This window comes from Amaranthus tricolor, chromosome 9, assembly GCF_026212465.1.
Source record: "Amaranthus tricolor cultivar Red isolate AtriRed21 chromosome 9, ASM2621246v1, whole genome shotgun sequence".
Classification (NCBI taxonomy): Eukaryota; Viridiplantae; Streptophyta; class Magnoliopsida; order Caryophyllales; family Amaranthaceae; genus Amaranthus; species Amaranthus tricolor.
In genome coordinates this window covers 28,986,972-29,011,612 of record NC_080055.1, presented here as the reverse complement: position 1 = coordinate 29,011,612, position 24,641 = coordinate 28,986,972, and the positions used below count along the sequence as shown (strand labels likewise).

At 31.5% G+C, this 24,641-nt stretch overlaps 4 protein-coding genes across 4 annotated transcripts; 2 read left to right on the top strand and 2 right to left on the bottom strand.

The window, feature by feature from the left end:
- Positions 1 to 1,629: 1,629 nt before the first annotated feature.
- On the top strand, positions 1,630 to 7,294 carry LOC130823525 (sugar carrier protein C). Its single transcript, XM_057688158.1, has 4 exons — positions 1,630 to 1,851; positions 2,428 to 2,750; positions 5,046 to 5,672; positions 6,586 to 7,294. Exons 1-4 carry the CDS (start codon positions 1,722 to 1,724, stop codon positions 7,072 to 7,074), a joined length of 1,569 nt encoding a protein of 522 aa, XP_057544141.1. The 5' UTR covers positions 1,630 to 1,721; the 3' UTR covers positions 7,075 to 7,294.
- Positions 7,295 to 8,586: 1,292 nt separating this feature from the next.
- On the bottom strand, positions 8,587 to 14,606 carry LOC130823526 (vesicle-associated protein 4-2). The gene is made up of 7 exons (XM_057688159.1): positions 14,135 to 14,606; positions 10,669 to 10,739; positions 10,218 to 10,299; positions 10,000 to 10,121; positions 9,336 to 9,413; positions 9,106 to 9,225; positions 8,587 to 9,007 (listed from the first exon to the last, which is right to left on the bottom strand). The coding sequence occupies exons 1-7, from the start codon at positions 14,322 to 14,324 to the stop codon at positions 8,948 to 8,950; spliced, it is 723 nt and encodes a 240-aa protein (XP_057544142.1). The 5' UTR covers positions 14,325 to 14,606; the 3' UTR covers positions 8,587 to 8,947.
- A 1,039-nt stretch (positions 14,607 to 15,645) lies between these two features.
- Positions 15,646 to 17,732, bottom strand: LOC130823524 (uncharacterized). Its single transcript, XM_057688157.1, has 2 exons — positions 17,287 to 17,732; positions 15,646 to 15,950 (listed from the first exon to the last, which is right to left on the bottom strand). The coding sequence occupies exons 1-2, from the start codon at positions 17,563 to 17,565 to the stop codon at positions 15,774 to 15,776; spliced, it is 456 nt and encodes a 151-aa protein (XP_057544140.1). The 5' UTR covers positions 17,566 to 17,732; the 3' UTR covers positions 15,646 to 15,773.
- A 2,632-nt stretch (positions 17,733 to 20,364) lies between these two features.
- On the top strand, positions 20,365 to 24,031 carry LOC130823523 (F-box/kelch-repeat protein At1g30090). Its single transcript, XM_057688156.1, has 2 exons — positions 20,365 to 22,038; positions 22,474 to 24,031. The coding sequence occupies exon 2, from the start codon at positions 22,633 to 22,635 to the stop codon at positions 23,848 to 23,850; it is 1,218 nt and encodes a 405-aa protein (XP_057544139.1). The 5' UTR covers positions 20,365 to 22,038; positions 22,474 to 22,632; the 3' UTR covers positions 23,851 to 24,031.
- Positions 24,032 to 24,641: the final 610 nt, after the last annotated feature.

Genomic DNA, 24,641 nt, shown 5'->3' with positions numbered 1-24,641 from the left:
CAAGTTGAACAAATACTTATTCTATATTGGAATTAAGTTATATAAATGGCATTTTTATGATAATAAAAATTGAATATATAATAATAAGTTGGGACTATGTTTGAATCTGGTATTTTTAGTTTTAATGTATGAGAAATCAGAAAAGTTTGATAATGATTACATTACCTCAGTTTCTGATAAGTTTTGCAATCATGATCTTGGAATATGTAAGGTTACCTTGAGAAATGTTGGCTGCTGGAGGCTTTCGGTTTTTTTTTTTTTTTTTTTGCTTTATATTAATTTCAATAATCTGATGAGCCTGGAATTGAGGGACCTTCTCTCACAGAGACGGTCTCTCAAGAGAGTTAAGTCCATGGCTCCATGCAATTATTAATTATATTTAATTTAATGTGAATATATATATCCTATATACCCTAAGATTTGAATTTATGCGACCGACTAAAAAGGCATTTCCTAACATTATCCAAACTAATGTTATACTCCCTCTTATTCGCTTTACTTGTCTTATTTGGTTTTTAAATACTATTCATCAATCAATCTTATTATGTGATTTGTTCTTTATCTATAAGTTACAACATAATTACGTGGGATCTTATTTAATTCGTCTTATCGTAAATTTTATTAATATCAACTTTTTATAATTTTTACTCAAGCACAGTTAAAGATATTTAAGATTGAAAATATACATTGGCAAATGTGTCAAAACCAAATAGAACAAGTAAAGAGAATAGGAGAGAGTATTAGTCTCTCCATTTTATCGGTTATATGTGGTATTTTAAACGATAATCGATAAAAGTAATTATGATAACTTTATATTAAAATTATAAATCACTACTCCATCTTATTTGATTTGCATTAAAGAAGAATTGATTTATTTTTAAGAAAGTGGCAATAAATGAAGAGAGAGAACGAATTGCGTGGATGAAATTAAAAAAAAGTTAAAATGTATAGATGAGATTAGAAGAGAACGCTAGACCATTATCCAAAAATAAAAATGATGCAAATTAAGTGAGACAGAGCAAAATGAAAAATTATGCAAATTCAATTAGACGGAGAGAGTAGAGATTAAAGGTTTTCTTTTTAATATTCTTATAATCAATTAAAAATATTTTTGCATAAGGATAAAATCTAAAATGTAACCAACAAAACAATACCTAAAACAAAATACGTAATCAATATGAGACGTAGATAACAATATTCTATAACAAATTTTCCCTTCTACTAACCTTAACCCGAAAAACAAGTGGTGCCATTTGAGAGGTATTTCTTTTTTTTTTTTTTTGACTCTCACCCATGACACTTTATAAGTCTTTATGTACTAATTCAATTATCAATATTTCGAATTATAAACATCAACAAATTATAGGAACTAAAAATCAATAAAATTCACATAGAGACGATTTTAATAAGATCCCTCATAACTACATTTTAACCTATAAATTAATGACAATATGAAAATCAAATGATATTGATAAAAATGTCTAATTGTCCTTGGAACTAATAAAAAATAGAGGAAATATATTATAGTATACTAAGATTATTATACTATCATTATGTTAATGTTTTCTTGTCATTGACAGCTTCTATTAAACAATGGAAGATATAATATTGTCTATATAAGAGCCTAACCATACTATCCTACCCTCTTTCTCTATTATATAATTTCACCATTTTCTATATCCTTTCTTCTTCTTCTTGAAGAATATTGAAGAACAATAAAAATGGCGGGTGGAGGATTTATAGCACAAGGGGGCAAGGAGTACCCTGGAAAACTAACCCTTTATGTCCTTGTTACTTGCATTGTTGGTTCCATGGGTGGTTTGATCTTCGGTTATGATATCGGAATTTCAGGTAACTTTCACTTTCATCTATCATACATTTTGGTGTATTTAGTTTCATTTTCAAATGAAATTATCATTTTTAAACATATAATTATATCAAGGAACCAATTCAACCAAAAATATGAGTTGATAGTTAAAGTCTCATGTTATCTTATATACTCCACACCCCTTCACACGAGTGAATGCAGCATATATAAACCCTCCTCATACCCGCCATCAAATGTTCCATTTTAATTGAGGGTCGTGGTGACAGAGATTTGAACTCGTGACCTCTTTTTACGCTTGCTTTGATACCAGATCAAGGAACTATCTCACCCAAAAACTTAAGCTGATGGTTGAGGCTCCAAAAAATATTATATATTCTAACACACTCTCTACATAAGTGGATGCAGCATAGACCCTCCTTATACTCGGCGTTGAATGTTTGACTTTTAATGATGGGTGATAGAGATTAGAATTTATAGCCTCTTGTCTTATTGGCTCTGATACCATATTAAGAAACTAACTCAACAAAAAGTTTGCTTGATTTTTTATATGAGAAACAGATCAAAAGTGTAATTAACAATGTTATGATTTTTGGTTATAGGTGGAGTGACAGCAATGCCTGATTTCTTGTCAAAGTTTTTCCCATCAGTATACAAAAAGGAAACAGCAGAGGAATCAAATAATCAGTACTGTAAATTTGACAGTGTAACACTAACACTATTCACTTCATCTTTATATTTGGCTGCTTTATTTGCTTCTCTTGTGGCTTCCACTGTTACCAGAAAATTGGGTCGAAAATTGTCTATGTTATTTGGGGGTCTTCTTTTTTGTGCTGGCGCTATTATCAACGCATTTGCTAAAAACGTCGCTATGCTTATTATTGGTCGCATTTTGCTTGGTTTTGGTGTCGGATTTGCTAATCAGGTAACACTTTTTCTTCTTAGGCATTCTTAGTATTGTATTGTATGAGCTAGACGCATTTTATATACAATATGTCATATATAAGATTGTCTTACTATGACACGGATTCATAAAATTAGTCTATGTTTTAATCAACCTGTTTTGTAAGAGACCGTCTCAAAGTAAGACGGGTTCATACAAAAGGCCTATTAGTAAATAAACTTTAGAAAAATGAAAACTAAATTCCCACTTGTATAAGAAATAATTTGGGCTAATTCAATTGAAGTCGACTCATGGTAAGACAGGCTCAATAAATAATTACTGTTTTTTTAATTGATCACTTAAAATTGTAAGAGACTATTTTATCACATTAAAATGTACATTGATCAAGCTAATAGATATAATCTCACTATGAGACCGTCTCATTTAAGAAACTTTGTTTTAAATATATGATTAAATATTCCAACTAATACAATTTAAAAAAATATGGGCTTTTTTATTTTAAAATTATCTCACTTAAAAGACAAACTCTTTCTTATAAGAGTATAATTCTTTGATTTTAGTGTATTTTTTGGTGATCTTTAGTTTCCCAAAGATTTATTTTCACATGGTTTTTTTGTCTATTGCTTGCACCAAGATTGTTCTTGCATTGTTTTTTGCTTTATAAATATATTTCATGTGATGAACAAATAAGAAAATATAATGATTAGTTGTTAAAAAAAATTAGAGAGGACAGACATATTTTCACAGATTTAAATTCGAATATGAGACCAACATAAAATAAATTTAAAACTAAATGAATTAGTCTAAATTTGGTATGTTGTAATCCATACTTATATTAACTTATTTTTTTAATCAAAGATAAAATAATTTGCATAGTTGTTCAATTTAAAACAGATTCACTGTTTCAGACAATTTATATTTTAATCCTTTATTTTTTCATAATAATAAATAAATTAAAGTTGTTCATTTATAAAGGTTCATGCACCGACGTTGAAATCTAACTTTAAAGAGTTCGTTGGGCAATTTGCAAATATTATTTATTATCTTCAAATAAGTAATACTTAAATCATATGGAAAACCATAGTTTAATTTACTCTTTATTCAAGAAGTCAAGTTGACAATAAATATTACATGAATTTTTCTTTAAGAGGGGATTATCATAATATAACATTAAATTAAATAAATAGTCCGATTAAATTAATTAAAATATCTACTTTTTTTACTTAAAATATTAATTTTCAATTTAAATTCTTTATTTAAAGATATCTCCAAATAATTTCGCGCTAAATGTGCCCAAAATATTAAAATTAGCGCCCAAAATATTAAAATGTACATGGATTATGGACAAAATGTGTTGTTATTTTATACCACTTGGCATGATTTTTCTCACCAACTTGTCTTTTAGTCCTAAATATTTTAATTAAATCGAAATCTAAGAGCGGTAAATCCGTACTTGACTACGAATTTCCCGAGCTAAATGATCAATTAACTACATCAAGTGTTCTCGTCTTAACATTCACATTAAGTGCAATATTAAAAGTGGGACCTTAACCTTAATGTTTACAAAAAATTACAATTAATTACATCTATTAGTGTCAAAAATATTACTCAGCAAACATTATTTACAATTTTACATAAAAATTATAGACTAATTTAAGCGGCTATTGATGAGTCAGATATTGTTTACATAACCCGTTCTAACAAACGTCTTTCCAATAACTTTACCTCAATAAAAGAAGACTAATTTAGCCATAGGATTGTACATTTCAAATTTGAAATATTTGATGAAAAATAAGTATTTGATATATTGTTATTTGTATAATATATGCTCTAATATCATTATATTTGGTGAAAAATAAATATTATTACATCATTATTTGTGTAATATACATTAAAATCATAAGGTAAGTCTATTTAATTCTATTTTCCATATATTTATATATATGTGTATGCTTCATATATGAAAAATATAGTAGTACCATTCTCTTATTTAATCCTAATAGTACTAATGATTTATTGTACATAGATGATTCTAATTATGTATAAATTGTCGAATGTCGATTGTTTTAAATTTACATTGTTTATTTTAATTTAGTTTAAGGCTTGTTCTTAACTTGAAGATTACAAAAATAAATGTAAAATGATTGCGTGTTTTTGCGCCATCTCAGAACTAGCTAGTATGTGATGAACTACAAATTGTTTTTATAATTTTATTTTTTTAATTTTTAATTATTTTAATAATAATTTTTGTCTTTTTTACAATTATTCACAAATAACCTAATGGACTAAAAATTTTCTAATTCACACACATTCCAGTCGGTCCCACTGTACCTATCAGAAATGGCACCATACAAATACAGGGGATCACTAAACATAGGGTTTCAACTCTCAATCACAATCGGCATCTTAGTAGCCAATGTACTCAACTATTTCTTCGCCAAAATCCACGATTGGGGATGGAGATTAAGCTTAGGAGGTGCAATGGTTCCTGCTATAATCATCAGTATTGGATCCCTAATCCTACCCGACACCCCTAATTCTTTAATCGAACGCGGAAAACGTGAAGAAGCCATGACCAAACTTCGAAGAATCCGAGGTGAAAATGATGTGAAAAACGAGTTTAATGATTTAGTGGCGGCTAGCGAAGCTTCTAAGAAGGTTGAACATCCTTGGAGGAACCTTCTAGAAAGAAAGTATCGGCCACATTTAACAATGGCGATTGCGATACCGTTTTTTCAACAACTAACGGGGATTAATGTGATTATGTTTTATGCGCCGGTGTTGTTTAAAACAATTGGGTTTGAAGATAATGCTTCGCTTATGTCGGCTGTTATTACTGGTGGTGTTAATGTTTTGGCTACTATGGTTTCTATTTATGGTGTTGATAAATGGGGTAGGAGGTTTTTGTTCCTTGAAGGTGGTGTTCAGATGTTCATTTGCCAGGTACTACTGTCTACTACTATCTATTTTTTTTGGCATAAATTGTTATATGAGACGGTCTCACCGAGAGACTTTTCTCATATATGGGACTCCTTAGCTTTGTTTCACGTCGTTTCATCGAGAGTGAGTCTAATTGTCATATATGTAGTGACGTCATATAATTATGTTGTAGGCTCACTCGTGTGGACACGCACGGAATACTTATGTGCTCGGGTCCACAAAACCACAAGTAATGATTATTAACTTGCATACACTTACATTGCATACACTTACATTTGATGAGATTCACCCTTTCTCAAGACCATATATGGTATTACGAGAATTACGCATTAAGCATTATATGAAGTCCACGACACATGATTTTAGTGATACAGGATATTCCTCGCATGTAAAGATTTCCAACATCTGTTACTTTTTTTTCCGTACATATGTTAAGATTCAATCAAATTCTCAAATGAGATGGTCTTAAGGTGAGACATCTTTATTGGGTTGGCCCTGTAGTTATAAAATGATCGCTTATAACCTTATGATAACTTATTATAATCTTAATTAAATAATCACTTATAATTTTAAAATGATCACTTTTTAGCCTTACATAACCTTATGGTGATCACTTACTATCTTAAAATGATCCATGAGATAAATTTTGTTGATTGTATGAGCGTTTTTCATGATGCAACGTTTTATTTTAGCATGCATGAATATAAAATATCGAGAATTATTGAACATCATTATATCTAGAGTTACTCATGCGAGAGGTCGTCTCTCGGTGAGACGATTTCAAAACAAGAAGTCCAAATGCTATTATATATGTTATTGAACTACTTAATCTATGTATGAGGCGGATTTTACGGTGAGTCCGTCTCATACAAGAATTTATGTTTCAATCTAACAATCCTATAAAATGGTTGTATAGGTAGTTGTGGCAATTTGCATAGGAGTAAAATTTGGAGTAAGTGGGAATGTAACAAACCTACCAGAATGGTATGCAATAGTAGTTGTACTCTTCATATGCATATATGTATCAGCCTTTGCATGGTCATGGGGCCCACTAGGTTGGCTTGTTCCATCTGAAATCTTTCCATTAGAAATCAGATCAGCAGCACAAAGTATCAATGTCTCAGTAAACATGTTCTTTACTTTTGTCATTGCTCAAGTCTTCTTAACCATGCTTTGTCACCTTAAGTTTGGGCTCTTCCTCTTCTTTGCCTTCTTCGTTCTCGTAATGTCGGTTTTCGTGTACGTTTTCCTGCCCGAGACTAAGGGAGTTCCCATTGAAGAAATGAGTGTTGTTTGGAAAAACCATTGGTTTTGGGGCAAGTATGTTGTTGATGAACATCTTGATGCTAATATTGAAATGGGTAAGAGTATGGATAATGGTGTTTCTTCTAAGGGTGTTTATTGATTTAATTAAACATTTGTTTTAGTTTTTGTTTAGGGATTAAGGATTGTATGCACATAGTTGTATTTATTCCATCACATTGTATTTGTATTTGTATCAGATTAGCTCTTTCATTGTTAATCTTAAAAAAAATGTGTACGGAGTTAAAAGTTTAATATTAAGCATTAAATACATTGTTTAACACTTAAGTTCTTAATTTTTATGGCCTTTTGTTTGCTGATACTTTTCTCTGAAATATTTTGTTTAATAGTTTTAAATAATTAGTTCTAATTTTAGTGTTTTTGATGAGATATATGCTATGTCATTCCTATGGTTATGCAACTTTCATCCATCCTCAAACATGTTTTTCTTTACGGTTTAAAACCTTTGAATACCACCTTTCAAAGGGGTAACGAATGGAAATGAATTTTGTGAAAAAAAAAAAAAATTTTGCAGGAAAAGCAACTTCACCCTTTGTATTAAATTACATTATAATTTTATTATCTATCCACACCATTTGGTATCAGTAGTCGAATGAGTCGTAAATATTTATACAGAATAATCATATTCATATTGTATAAACAAGTTTGAGACCTTAATGAATTGTGTCACATCCTTCTTTACGGGTATGAGTTGCCATCTTCTTTTATTCTCCAGACTCTTATAGTTTAATATGAGCGGAATACACTGGATACGATAATGATGAGACATTAATGAATTGTCAAGGTTAGGTCTAATGCATTATTCTGCACCATTATAGAGAATGATCAAAACAAATTGGATGATTGTTTTATATTTGAAAAAGTAGCTAGTGTTATGCTCAATGTGGATGAAATTCTGGGTTTGAAGAACTTATAAGGTGCTTGCCTGCTAGGAAAGATACGTGTTGAGTGTTGAAAATAATCCAAGATGTGGATGGCCGGAGGAATTTGCATTCGAGCCTGTCTAGACTATGTCCCGAATTATTTGATTAAATTTTTATAAATATGAAGTTGTGTAACACACACAAAAGAAATGGTGGCCGAGTTGATTGATAACAACAGAGGTGTGTTTCGAGTAATTTTGTAGTAGTATTTTGATTTCGTCCATAGTAAGTGAGGATATGAGATTAATCGGGGTTACAATAATAACTCGCTAGATACATAGTTTTGATGCAAAAACTAGGTCTGAGTTGAAGATTTAGTACCTTCCATACTAGAGTGCTTTATGCGCTATTGACAACAAAGAACAGCGATAAGTTCGCTGTGGGAAAAAGTCATCATCTTGGGTAAACTCGTAGAGACAAAGGAATACGGCATTTACGAGGAAAAACCAAGTTGAAAACCAAAATTGTATCCAAAGAGACTAAAAAGCTCGCAAAATGAGAGAAGATACAACGCAAAATTTGAAGAACTAGAGAGTAACGTGTATCAAATTCTAATCTCAGAATCATGGGTTAGTCTAATAGTCGAAGGGATTTCCCTTATGCCTGTGGGAAAATATTCTTACCACATAGTTCTACGAGTTCTGCTTCCTGAAACGAGTAAGGCGTAATCATTCACACAACAAAGCAATCTTGATTCAAAACAACGTAACCAAAGAAGCACGAGGTATATTTAGTTGGATTACATTCTTACACGGTTACACCCCCGGAATTTGTTTCTCCGTAGATCAAACTACAATTTATCTACAAGTAAATCACAAGTCGACATGTGAAGGATGGTATCCTTGCCCTTCACAAACACGAGCCTTTTAACACTCAATGGCAATGTTTTCTCATTTTATAGTACAATCCTAGTTGAAGCTACAATTACACAATACTCGGTGGATCCAAATTCGTCTATGTGAAGTTCTAGGAATCAGAAAGATTTACTCCGTTAAAACACCCGGGAAGGGTGGAAAAAGGATGCTTCTGCGTTTATGCAGAGTCGACCCCGTCTACCTGCTGTCTAGCAAGGTATCTTTCTCTCCGTTCCTTCTGAAACAATACATGAAATGACGGAAATTGAGAATGTGGATGTGATATCAAGCAATTTCAAAATCATACAAAACTACGTTATGTTGTATAGAACTTACCCATTCATCAATAACAAGTCCTTCACCGATTATCTTCGGTCCATTGTCCTCCGGTGGCTTCTTGCGTGCTTCCAGCTCTGCCTCAGCCTCCGCTAATTGACGTTTTAATTTTTCGAAAGCCTTTGAAAAATAGATAAAATTGTGAGCCGTCATTGTTTGCAGCATCGACTGTGCAGCATTAGATAGTATAAAAAATTGCCATAAAAATACAAAAGAAAGAGAAAGCTTACAGCACTAGGACGCTCTACATCTAGGAAAACAACACGCAGGATTTGCTCAATGGCCACTTGATCTTTCTGCTCATCAAACTGTATCAAAAGGAGACACCGTCTGTCATCAATTGTTAGAAAACTTTACGACTTACAGTATATGAATGATGATATTTATGAAAGGTGATCAAAAGCCCAAAGCCTAGGCTAAGTCCAAAGACTTGGCCTGCAGAGTACCAAAAGAAGAGAATTCAGGTTGTGGATCAGGACAGGTGCGTAAGTTGGTTCAATCATATGAAAAAAATAACGAAATGCAACGGATAATGTTCAAGGATGTCCAAATATAAGGCATCTTAAAAAGAAAACGTACACTTAAAACCACTGTCACATGATCACTAATCTCCTTGTGAATTGCGAATCAAAAAAAGTAAATTATGGTTGGTTTTAGGCTATTTTAAGGTCATTTTGGGCGAATTGTGAATTCTGAAAGCGAATTAGCTGGCGCATTATGTTACACTGCTTAAAACTATTCCACATGATAGATGAATGGATACCATTAAGATACGTACACTTAAAAAGAAAACTTTTGCAGCTTTAATCCGAAGGAACGGGGAATTTCTATACATACAAAATTTGCAAGAAACAAACGAGAAGACATCTTAAAAGAGTTAGAGCATAGACACACCATTTCAGGAACATAGTCCATCGGTCCTTTCACCTTTAGGCTCATGATCTTGAACTTCAATTTACTCTTCTGCTCTAGTAAAGGTTTTTCATTGCTCTCTGGATGCTCCACAAACTTAAAAACTAGCCAAATCCGTACACAAAAAAACACGCCGTTAAGATATAAAGAATAAAACACAATGACCGGAAGCAAGCTAGGCTGAGAAAAGAAATTTGTACCCGTTGCTATGAGGCTCTCACCAGGAGCAAGAATAGCTCCCGGTGGACGCATAAAACAGCTTTTTGGTGCAGTTGTTTGAAACTGAAGCAAAAATTAATCATCAGATGGAAAATTTTGGTACATGGGTGCTCAATAACAGTAACACGAATTAGAAGAGTCGAAAACGACCACGTTGTAAGTACACATCGGTGCTCGACTAACTTGTCCGTAACACAAATTAGTAGAGTCGAAACGACCACAATATATAAATACACATGTATATTTGTGTGTCTAAACTCACAGCGTACTATGAAGCAGGCAATGTGTGTGATTTGCTTTGTAAATTTCCATTACCACTTTAAGAAGAGGGACTGAGTGGAATTTCAAATTAAAGGATAAATAGAACACATATTTATTTCCTTTACCACCATTATTTATGTGATAAATAGATCGACAAAGTCAGCACCATACCTTAAAAGCTACATGAGACTTGCTTGTATTTTTAATCTTTATGGCACTCCTAACCTGCTTGCCAGGTTCATCTGTTAGACGGACAAAATAACTATTAGAGCGATAGTCGACAGATATATATATATATATATATATATATATATATACATATATATATATATATATACATATACATATATATATATATATATACATATACATATATATATACATATACATATATATATATATATATATATATATATACATATATATATATATATAGATATATATATATATATATATATATATATATATATATATATATATATAATGCACTATGGTTATGTGAGCACATATGTTACATTGTGACACAATCACTTGCACGGGTCTAAATAGCATAAGAAATGCACCCCATCCCTTAGAGGAAACCTCCAGATTACGGCACACATTCCCATGAGGAAGAGAAATAACCTGCACACATAGTTGTAAAAGGCATGAGGTGCACTAAGGCGCAAGGGGTTTTGCCTCGTCTCGATGCGCCTCAAGCATGCCTTGGTGCGCCTTTGGAAAACATGCAAGCCATTGTAAGTTTTTAGAAGATATCGGGGAAAAAGCGCAAGCCACAATGCAGCTGGACTTGAAAAGGTGTTTTTCTAGCACCTGGGTGGCTCGGTGAGCCTTGAATGTAGGCACACCCCATGTATACTTTTCGAAATAATTGAGAAGACAACTCTCAAACTGAGAAGTTAAGAACACAGTAAACAGAAAATAAGCAGGCTGAACAAGAAGAATACTACATATAAAGGGCTATGGTTGGTCATAATTAAATAGTTTATATTCCCTCAATTTTCTCATATACGTCACTGTTCCTTGGAATATATGGTTGATTATCAAAAACTCTTAAACTGCATTTAGATGTACTTATAGATGTGCAATCAAAAAAAGCTTGCAAACTTGTACTTATAGATGTGCAATCAAAAAAAGCTTGCATAATACTCTTTCCCTCTCAAATAGCACCATTTGACTCAAATGTGAGAGTTTTTTGAGTCAAATGGTGCTCTTTCAGCAGGACAGAGGGAGTACTTAATACGCAATGGTCTTTAAAAATTATATTTACTAATGAGAAGTTGATAATCAATATCTAAAAATCTCAAGCACAAACATCACATATTAAAAATGGAGGACGGAGGCGTACCATGATTATCATAGTAAGCAAAAATAAACAATGTGTAAAGGTTATAGAAAATCATCTAGACAAACAAAAGGTATTTCTCATTAAAAAGAAAAGAAAATGAAAATGATATAAAGAGTGAACACCATCTAAACTCTTTGCTCCTTTATCAGTAGAGTCTCAAGCAAAAACAATAAAAAAAAAAAATGACTTATCATCAAGGCACAAAAGCACTTTCTTTAAGAAACAAGTTGGAAGTATCTCTAAGATTATAGTACCAACCAAAAGGACTTCCTGCACAACAGCTGGGGGAGACAGAATTATCCCTTAAGTCAAGGATATCACCTCTATATGCCCTTTGTAATAATATCAACTTGCCTATCCTATAAAACTCAATCTTAATAGTATTGTAAGAAAACCAATAAGTTGCTATATTTTTGTGATATGTATAAACTCTTTGCATAAATCTCAAATTCGCACATATTCCTATCATGAAACTAAACTAATTAACTATCAATGAAACAATATTGTAAATTATAGTTTTGCTTTAACATTCGTCTAGTGTGTATACAACACAAATTGAGATGTAAAGTCATGTAGTTTACAACAAACTAAAAATTTCTCAGCAAATTGATGACAATATGTTCTTGGTTCGAAGGAAAAACAGCATCTCGTTGCAAGCAAGCGTTACTTCAGGCCTTTCTTTCCCCCACTAATATTAACTAACTTGTAATGAAAACATAAAAATGAGCTTAACTTAGTCCAATATAGCTAACCCGTCAAATTACAATGCTTATCTTGCCACTATGTTGTATTCAAAATATCACATGCTGAACTTCTAAAAAATTTATATCAAAAGTCTAAAAAGGCAAGAGTTTGTAAAACCTTCATGAATTTAAGCACACTAAAGCTAGGATTTCACAAAATCTATACAAAATAGTCCAACATTTACATGATGGAAAAACCAATGTTACCAGAGAAGAAATGTGATACAGTATGGGGAACAGAAACGGAAATGTGAACATTAATTTGTAGTTTCAGAAATGAAGGGTTTGTAACTTTATATGATGAGGTTCTTTTTATACAAAAGAAATTGTAGATTGAAACATTTTTTCATTAGAACATTAATCTGGTGTTGGGGGAGCAAGGTTCCTGAAACATTGATCTAATGTTTCCGGGACAAATTTTTCGATTTATTTCGAAACAAGATTTAGTAGGAAGTTTCCGATTTCTGGCAACTGGGAACAAAACATAATCAAACATGCATATACTAAAATTGCTTGAAAAAGTAGAAATGTTTGAAATTTATGATTACACATGTTATTAAGTTAATACAATCATAGTCAAGTGTCTCAACCCTAAGTAAGCAAAGGTGGATTAGTAGTGTCAAGAGATCCTAACTTGCATAACCTTCCAGGCACAATCAAAGTGTAGAGCGTATTATTTGTCATGCAACGCACACCATACACTCTCAATAAAACTATGTAACATTCCTAAGTTACACCTACAAACCATAGCAATCCCTAGCCACCAACAAGTAATGCGTTTCTTGCAAGTCATAAGACTAACTCATACAAGAAGCAAGTACAAGAAAAAAATACCGTTAAAAGGACACAAAAATTGAAGTATGAAACTCATGAGTCATGACCAAATGATGAATCACTAGAATTGAGCAATAAATAAACCAACTTCATCGAGGTATATACCAATTACCAACTCTTATCAAAAATAAAAGCATGTAACTTCTTAAGCTCTTAAAAAATCTCCAAACACTAAATTCACACAATCATATTGGAATGATTTATCCCACATTGATATATCAAAGATGATGTGCAATCTAAGCCATTGGAGCCCTTCCTTCCACAGCAATATAATTTCGGGATGGTATCTGCTAGATTTATAAAGTATGTGCACCTCGTATTTTTCTGGTTATAAGCTGTCATTAACAAGTCCAGACTAATTTTAACAAATCACAACTATGCCAAAATCTTAATCCCAAAATATCGGAGTAGGTTACTAATTCACACAATGCACAACCTTTTAGCATAAAACAAATAGATTTTGTCAAAATATCACAACAAAACCAAACTACACTTCCAAGTTCCAACCATCAACAAGAGCTCAGCAAACATATGATAAACTCAATTACAAAAATCAAGCAAAACCCAAAAAATTTACATCAAAAAAATAAAAACAGCCCAAATACACAATCTTCATGAAAAGCAAACCCACTTCACAATATTACCAATATCCACAAAAAAAAGTTAAAAAGAAGTCAACTTTACAAAGTAAGTCTAAGGAGAGAGAGTTTACAGGGGAAGTAGAGCTTGTTGGAAGGATCAAGACGAAGACGACGTCGTGTAGGGAGTAAAGATCTAGCAACAGAAGAAACAGATGGTGGAATAGGATGAGAATTGGAGGCTTCACCATTATTGTGAAATGGGAACTTAAAAAGGCTCCAACCTTTGCCTCCTCCTTCAGATCTTTGATCAACAATTGCCATTACTAGATCATCAAATTAATCTGAAATTGAGGATTGTGATGATCTTTAAATGAGTCTTTGTTTGTAGGTAATTTTGATTTTGAGTGATAAAGACTTGAAATTTGTAATCTTTCTTTTGGGATTTTGGGATTTTGGTTTGTAAAATTAGTGGGTTTAAAATTGAAAGAAGAGATGACTTTTTCAAGTTTTCTACTTTGGAATGAGAAAAGGAATGGTGGGCCAGAGTTGAAGAGGATGACTATTGACTAGAGGAAGGGGAGGGGTTGAGGAATGGAGCTTCAAGGAATCATGTACCATGTTGCCTAATTTTATTTTATTTTATTGTTTTAATACACGGTGGGCCGAATCGAGATGGCCGGTTGATATTCGAAAATTAAGTGTTTTTATAATAGCGGCAAATATCATAATTCTCATATAACATTTAGGTTGATTTTAATTGACTTTTTCTCCAGCGTATTTTGTACTAAAAAAACCTGAGTTATTTACTTCACCAAATACAATTAAAGTTACCACTCAAAGCAATGGTTGCTAGACTTGGTACTTGCTAGTTGCTACTAATACAAACACCCTTTATTCGTTTTTAAAGCCTTTCTAACTTTCTATATTAATTAGAAATATTATGTGTGTAGTAAAAAATTCACACACCTGAGAAAACAATAGAGAATGTTACTAGTTAATAAGATTGTAGAAAATTTGCTCCCTAGTACTCGAGAAATTGTCATAATTATATTATTACACACAGATTATGAATGGTAGAATCATTTGAATTGTATAATCATACATACTAATAAAAAAATTAGAAAAATGACAAATATCATTTTTAAAAAGCCTTTACAAATGAAATTATTTTAGTAGATAATTGTTGATCACATCACAATATTTACTTAATTTGAAATTTAATTTATCTTAAATTGGAGTTAAATTAGGTAAATCATTTATATAATTTTTACTTTAAGTTGACTTTGTCTTTAGGCCCAACTAACCAGTGCAAAGTTCGTGACCCATCCATAAGACCATAAGACCATAAGACATTGAAAAGTGGTACAAGCCAAGGCATTGCAAGGTGGTTCTTTTATTCTTTGTGTGAATTTTGAAGCCCTTTAGATCATTTGTTATACACTCTCCGTCTCTAGTGTATAATTCAAAAAGTTCTTAAAAATTTAAGTTTATAATGCAAATTTAAAAGAATCGAGAGAGTATCTGCTAGTAAAACTAGTATTAACTTTTAACCTTCTATATAATTCTTGTTCCTCACATTTTTTTTATGGGCGTATACTAATTCTTGCTTGAGACGATTTCATTATAAAATGCATTTTATAAATGACTTAAATAGTCCAATCAATACAAATTGAGAAAATATAACCTTCTTGTTTTGAGATCGTCAGAAACAAAGATAATTTCTCATAAAGTAACTATTTTTTAAAAGTAATAATAATGTAAGAAGCTAATCTAAAAATGGGCCTCAAATGGATCGTCATCATCCCATTGAAGTACAGCGGACCCAATATTCTGCTCCCTTTTGAGTTTATCTTTCAAGAACCAATCACAAACCCTTCCTGCATTCAATTCTTCAATTGAGCAATCTTCTTGTTCTGCTATCACTCGTAATAGATTCAATGAGGATATCTGCCATGCATTATCAATTGAATCAAACGTCAAACCATACATGACTAAAAACAAATTTTTATTTATAATCAAAACAGCTGTGAGACGGCAGCATACGTGCGAGTACTCACAGATTCAATCCATAATTTTGAAGTTGTCGTTTTAAAGTTTGAATTGGACATTTTAGACTTTAAAATAGACATTTTAAGCCTTGGATTTGTCAAACTTTAAATCATTGGAATAGACATTTTAAGTCATGAAATAGATATTTTACGGTTGTAGTCGTCGTCGTCATCATCATCATATCCAGTGTATTCCGCCCATAGTAAAACCATGAGCAGGATGTGGGGAGGGAAGGACGACAGCAACTCATACCCAGAAAGGAGAGCACGGCTAAAGGGTCCTTCAACTCATACCTAGTTGGATTATGTAAGTAAAATATAAAATCAAGAGTTGGAGTAGGGGTTTTAAGAGTTACAATTGACATTTTAAGTGGTGGAATGGGTGTTTTAAGGGTTGAAGTAGATAGCTAAAAATTAAATTAAGCCTGTGAAAAAGGAAGATTGAGGCTTAGACTAAGGGTTTTAAGTGTAAATTTGGCTTTTTGAGTCTTGAAATGAGTGTTTTAAGGCTTGAATTCGAGAAGTATAAAATTTGTTTAGTCGCACGCATGAGATAGCTGCATACAAGTTTTTGTGTAATCGAAAAGACACATAAATAAAAATTATGAACAATTCATACTATGAAAATACACAATAATACAATTCAAACAGTATCTCACTTGACTAGGTGTAGGGCAAAGAATATAAGCAACCAAATTAATTTTTTGTTTAGAAAATTATGGACATTCACTAATCATTTTTTAGTAGGGTACCAAATAACTAAATAAAAACCATCAAAATAATAAAATATATGAAATTTTTATGTCAATATCTAAATCTAAAAATAATAAAAATTGACAGAAAAGTCAAATGTCCAATATAACTACAAAATTAATCAAAAATCAGTATTATTATCAAATAAATGGTAAAATAGAAACCTAAATTTAAACATTGATAGATTTCAAACTCTTGACCAACAATATCACAAGATGACATGCTATCAATTGAACTACATTTAACTTGTGAAATATATGGTGTTTGTTAATATATAAGAGGCCCCTGTTTTCTGGGGCTCTAGGCGATCGAACATCTTAAATAAGCCCAAAATCACCTATGCAGTTGACTATAATTTTTCTTATGCGTTGGTTATAATATGCTTTTATAAATTTATGGTTAGCAATGAACAGTAGGAAAATCCTTATATAGCAAATATAATAAAACGGAAAATATGTATGAATATATACTTAATTACTTACAGTTAACCTGCAAAGAAAACGTTCATGAGTACTAAGACCGGAGAGTTCCACCAAACCAGCTTCTTGAAGAGAAAGAAAAGTTTTCCTTTCCATAATGTCTTCATCTTCCTTAGCTTCTTTATTGGTAGAACAACCTCTAATTACACTTGAAATCTTAGCTTTTTTGGTGCTTCTTTGCCAATAATTAACTTTTAATTTATTTATTGATAAATTGTTGGAGTAGAATTTTGATTGATGATCATAATTATAAGTGTAATTGGAAGGTTTGAGTAAGTTCATTTTGTGTTTTTTTTTTTTTATGATAGTTGATAATGGAATTGGGAATTAAATTGTATGTATGTCGAATTTGAGGATTTTGTTTATGTGTGGTGGAAAAAGAACTATCATGATACTCCATTTGGATAATGTAATTGGGCTTTTTTTAATGAGATGATGGTATTTTGAATGTTTTACATTTTGGAATTATCTTAGTACTACTACTAGTAAATAAATAGTTATTTTTATAAAAGATTATCTTTCAAAGAGATAACCTTAAAATAAAAATTTATTTTTTTTTTCTTAATTTTTATTAATTAGGTTATTTAGCCTATATTTATTTTATGTGTTTTTGAGAGAGACCGTCTCTCACAATAATTTGTGATAAACAAATAAATAATCAAAAAATATACTTCTAATCATTTAATTTAATTTACACCAACCTCATTTGTATCATCATATTAAATCCAAAAAACAAATACTCCAATCTATTTTCATAAATATAAATTAAATTAATCAAATTTACAATTTACATAAATCATAGTATTTATACAAATAACCAATTACTACCCATAAATAATACTCCTCCAAAGCTCCAACCTTTTAAATTAATTTGCTACATCAAATATATTTACAAATTCTTACTTCAATGTTTTTAAATATAACAAATTTAAAAAAACAATATAAAAAGTTAATAGGGAATCCAACAGCTCAAATACATAACAGTCCTAAAAGACTCTTCAGTGTGTCGCAACTTATCTATCCTGGCCTCGGCTGCCTCGACTGTGGCCTTGGCCACCTTGGACTCGATATTTAGGCACCTTGTTTGGCAGCTCAAACACGAAGAAGCTTGATCGAGTTTAGTGCCTTGCAACATCATCCTCATATTTCCCGTTGCTTGGCACATAATCCTCCCCAGGTATCCTATGCTCATTAATTATTAATTGATTTTCTTGTTTTAAGAAAAAAAGATTTCTTGGGATAATAAAAAGAGTATTTATTATTTTTGTGATTGCTAATTTGTGGCTACTGGCTAGTGCTTGGAATTTTTTGGTATAAAAAACTTTGTTAATTTGGTGAAGTTTTATATCAAAGAAAAGAGGATTATAGGGGAGGAAATTGAAATTTGGAACAGAACAAATGGTAAGCAATGACGTGGAGATAACAATTAGGAGGCATGAGCTAAGTATCCCGGGTTGACCCGTAAATGGTCTTTGATAAATGTATACTTGACTATACATGATTGAAATGGTAATGAAAAATTCGTGTAATTTTAATAGTAATATATTTTGACAAATTAAATAGGCATGCTTATACTCTTTTAATAATTTAATTTTCTTTACAAAATCATTTCAATATTAACCATTTGAAAATATGGTCATAGGTGGTAATGAAAAATTATGAATAAACTTTTATTGCCATGACAATGAGATGATATACATCATAAAAATTTATAATATAAATTTTTTTAATTACCACCAATTAATACCAATAACCAAGAGAAGTGGAGGAGTTTGTCAAAGTTGAAGTATATATTTAAAAGCTTTTCGTTTATATTTTATCCTTGCTTTCAAAAAAACTATCACAATTAGTCTTGTAAATTAATGCAAGTTTGCAAAAGACTGAGCCCTTCAAGTTAAATCATAATATGAAATCATCATCACTGTACCAATTTTGCTTATGCTAATTTATGGTCCAATCAAATATTTCATGAAATATTACAATAATATTTGACATTAATATGTAATATTCTATATAATAATATTTAAAGAATATATATAAAAACTGTTAAAATTGCATATCATATTTATTAAAATTTGTAATTTATATTTTGTTCCATAAATAAACGTATTATTGCTAATTTATGGTCCAATCAAATATTTCATGAATATTACATTCTATTTTCATCGACTGTTTTGCAATTATTTTTTTTTAAACAAAAATTACAGAGTTGTCAAATTCAAAATATAATGTCATGTTAATGGAATGAACATGTTAAAAAATGACATTTGACATAGCTTTAAGAGCTGTCATTTGTCATTTTTACAATTTTTTTATATATGTTATAATTTATGGTTCAGTTCAAGATTTCATGTAATATTACATTTTATTTTTATGACTTGTTTTGTAATCATTTTTAAAAAAAATTTGTAGAGTTGACAAATTTAAGATATAATGTCATGTCAATTGAATTAGCCTATAAGAATGATATTTTTGACAAAGCTCTTAAGAGCTAGTATTTGTCATTTTACATTTCTTTTTGTATATGTTATGATAACATATCTTGGCATAACTATCAATTTAAACTTTTAATTTTGTTAATTTCTTGACATGGTATCAGAAGTCAGGGTGGAAGAGGTTACAAATTCAATCTCAACCACTTCTCATTTAAAGTGGAATATTCAGTGTCTATACCCATCCACAATGGGATTTTATGTGAGTAGGCGTATTAGAATATAAAATATATTCTGAAGGCTCAATCATCAGTTTTAGCTTTTGGTTTAATTAGTTTCTTAAATCTTGACATATACCTATTATTTTGTATCGGATCAGATCATACCTAATTAAATAATCAAATTGATTTTAGACAGTTCTATCATCAATTCAATACTAGTCTAGCAGGATTAATGGTTGATGGGATCAATGATGATAATAATAGTGGGGTCATTTTAGCATGAACAATACTAACACCTAAACTTGTGGTAAGTGGTCTGGAATCTAATCTAGATAAGAGTTAAAATGACGGATCTACTTTCCCCGTGCTAATTTAAGTTCTAGTGATATTTTTTACACAAATGTGTGAGAAAATAATTTTTATAAAGATCAGTTTATTATATATTTTTTATTATATTGTAAATAGATATTAAAAATGATATAAGTAGATTTAAAGATATTGAAAGTATACATTAAAAATACGGTAAGTAAATATTAAGGATAATGTAAATAGATATTAAGAATACAGTAAATAGACATTAATCTTTAATGGGTTGGGCTTGAGATACGTCTCTTAAAGAGACGATCACTCAAGAGATTAGCTATATTTTTAATGTTCATTGTTTTTGGGTTATCAGATCGATTTAAAATCGATTGATGTGTCTATGTTAATTTTTATATAATTATAAATTTTTTTTGAAATCGAATTAAAATCTTATTTTATTTATAAAGTCAAAAAAATATTAAATTATGAAGTCTAGTTTAAATACCAAATTTAATTAATTACTCCTGTAACATTAAAAATTAAAAAGCAACTAAAAACGGCTGCACCTTTTAATACTACTGCTATCACAGACCCATACGCAAACTACTCCTAGGGCCCTAGCACTAGCACATTGGCATTTGGCATCCCCTTGTTCTTAATTTTGTTCCAGAGACATGGGTACTAGTTAAGTTGGTATATAGTTAGAGTTGGTCTTAAACACGACACGAAATAACATAATTTTAAAAAATGACTCACTTTATTTTTTTCAACTAAAAGAAAAAAAAAATAATAAATCAATTTGAGATATGATCTAGCATTTTAGCTTTTTAACTTGTGCCATGTCAAGGCTTGATTTTGCCTTGACAAAGCAAGATACATGACAGACTCAAGCACGACATGACACTGTCCATAGCTTGTTAGTCTATTAGACATAATTTACAACCCATTTCACAAACAAATATCAGGGGAGGTTGTCATAATTTTTTTGTTGAATTTTAGCAGTTTGATTTGAGAAAAACATTACAAATTCTCAAAAATAAATTTTAACACTTTTGAGGTAGTATTTTACAAGAACTAGTACTTTATACTTTTAACTTAATATTTCGTTTTACAGTAAACACTTAAAAACTAAATAAAATAGCATAAAAAATTAAATACATGACCTAGAGTCAAATACTCAAATGATATGGTAACATAAAAACTTGGACGAGACCATCACAAGTTAAAACAAAATGTGGGTCGGCTCATTTCAGCCCGTGTAACAACATTTTAATTTTCTGGTTATTTATTAATTTTAACCTTAAAAGTATCAATTTTGAAAAATTGATATATTTAAGGTCAAAATTGATACTTTTAGATAAAAATTAAAAAAAGCCCAGAAAATAAAAAATATGCTCAAATTGAGGGTTTCATTATGAGATTGTCTCGTCCAAGACTAACTAATATAAAAAATCATAATTTACTGATTTAGATAATAAAACATTAAAATAAATAAAAAATATTAATTCATATAGCCGACGAGCATAAATATAGGAGTATGATACAATTCATTTATTCCGGACCCATATGATTTATGAATATGTGATCGGAAGTAGCTCATAAAAATACAACTTCTCTTCCTCAATTTATCACCAAAATTATAATTATAAATGTAGAAAAATAAAAGTATGGGTCCTTCCTTCCTTCCTAGTCTCCTTCTCTGCAATAATCTCGATTAGTTGCCTTACAAACATACAGACACATACTGATAATTCCAGCTATCTCTGTTCTGTAAAGTGCACGTACTTGCTTCTTTCATGGTAATATTTCATTTAACTTTGTTGGGTATTTCACTTTTTGCTGAAATTTATATTTGGGGTTCTAAAATTTCACTTTAAAACAAGAAAAATTCCATCTTTTTTTTATTTTGATCTGGGTTTTCTGGGTTTGTTCCATTAATTTCTGGGTTGGCTTTTTAGAATTGGATAGTGACATCAAATTTGGTAGGTTGTTGTTACTGGTGATTACTGTTCATTTGGAATTTTATCTTATTTTGGTATTTTGATCAGCAAATGATTGAAATTCAGGGTATTAGACTAATTAACGTTTGATGTTTTTTACTTGCTGCTTCATCTTTATACTTATGTGTGTGCTTCAAGTTTTGTAAATTTTGTTGCTTTGTACTTTGTACTTTTAGTTTTTTTTAACAAGGGTATGGTATATTGTTTTCAATCCTCCCCGGACCCGGATCATAGCTTCATATACGGGGCATGATGATGATGATGATGATGAAAGTTGAGAAAAGTGGTTTGTGTGTTTTATTGAAGTTATGAGGAAAAGAGATTAATATTAGTTGCATAGGTAGAAATTGGACTTGGGGAGGGTTTTTTATGCATTTTTAGGGGGTTAAGAAAATGCAAAGGGTTAGGGTATCTTCTAAGCATTCACCAGTTCTAAAGCTTGGTGATTCTCAATTATCATTATCCCCAAAATTTAGAGTAGCAGCAATTAAGTCTCATTTAGTAGATCCTTCGTCAGATTTGGAGTTAGCTATAAAAGGGCAGCCTCTAATTCCAGGGCTTCCAGATGATGTTGCTTTAAATTGTCTATTAAGGCTTCCTGTTCAAAGTCATGCTTCTTGTAGAGCGGTTTGCAAGCGATGGCATCTGTTATTAGGCAATAAAGAACGGTTTTTTACTCGAAGGAAGGAGTTAGGGTTATGTGATCCTTGGTTATTTGTGTTTGCCTTCCATAAATGTACTGGAAAGATACAGTGGTTGGTTCTTGACCTTGCTCATTTCACATGGCATACCATTCCTGCAATGCCGTGTAGGGAAAAAGTTTGTCCTCATGGTGTTAGGTGTGTTTCGATACCGAAAGAAGGTACCCTTTTTGTATGTGGTGGTATGGTGTCCGGTGTGGATTGCCCCCTTGATGTTGTTTTGAAATACGAAGTTCATAAGAATCGGTGGACTGTGATGAATCAGATGATAACGGCTCGATCATTTTTCGCCAGTGGGGTGATTGATGGAATGATTTATGTAGCAGGGGGGAATAGTGCAGATCTTTTTGAGCTTGATGCTGCTGAGGTTTTGGACCCCATTGATGGGTGTTGGCATCCCATTGCAAACATGGGAACTAATATGGCCTCGTATGATGCGGCTGTACTTGACGGAAAGCTTCTTGTGACAGAAGGATGGTTGTGGCCTTTCTTTGTTTCACCTCGAGGGCAGATTTATGATCCAAGAACTAACAACTGGGAGAACATGCCAGTTGGATTAAGGGAAGGATGGACTGGCTCTAGTGTTGTCGTTTTTGGGTGTTTGTTTATTGTCTCTGAACACGAGAGAATGAAGCTTAAGGTCTATGATGTGAATTCCGATTCATGGGAACCTGTAGAAGGCCCACCTCTACCTGAACAAATATGTAAGCCTTTCTCCGTAAATTCTTGCAACTCCAAAATATATGTTGTTGGTCGGGATCTTCATGTAGCCGTGGGCAAGATTTTGAAAGTAAAAGATGAAGATGGCTCTGAGAAGAAATTAAGTTTTGCGGTTCGATGGCATGTAGAAGATGCTCCTATGGCCTTCTCTGATCTGACGCCCTCAAGTTCTCAGGTTTTGTTTGCATAGCTTGTTGTTTTCTGTTGTTGGTGTTTTCGAGTTGTCTGTAATAATATGTAATTGTTGAGTTTGTAGAGTTGTAATTGCTTCCTTCGGAAGAATTTGCATCATTGTTTTATCTATAGAAAGATGGAATATGTGAGTTGACGGGTTGTGTAGTTTAGAATAATATAAATACTTAATTAGTCAACAATATACGTTGTTCATTTCTTTTATAAAGAGTTTAATTTCCAGCACTACATCAAATGTATGCTTTGTTCGGAGCATGGATCCAAAGTTCCAGTCATTTTCCCTTAACCGAATGAGTAATCTGCCCGACAATGCTTTTATGCTTTCCATGTACTCTAATAAGTTTCTTTGATCTTACATTTCTTTCGAGTGGTGTCGTCTTTCGTCATCCAACCCTTCCAAGACTTGATCATAGCTTATGTGAGCGGGATATACTAGGTATGATGATGTGAATTTATTTTAAATTTTAGTATCTGTATAGCGGACCTATGGGCGGGATACACTAGATTTGATGATGATGATAGCTGACGGATATTAGATGCAATATTCCTTTCTTAGCCTCCCGAATAAGGAGAGGAGAAATAATCGAGTGTTTATTTTATTCGTAACTTGTCATCTCTATGATATTATGACTACTGAATGGTTTCTAATGATTTGATGAGTTCTTGGCTTACACTACTAGTAAAACATACAGAAGTTTGTGCCATTGTTATCTAGAACGACAATCATTTTGGAATGGGAACGGGAACAGGAACGGGGAACGCAACCTAGATTGACTTAGGAGCGATTGG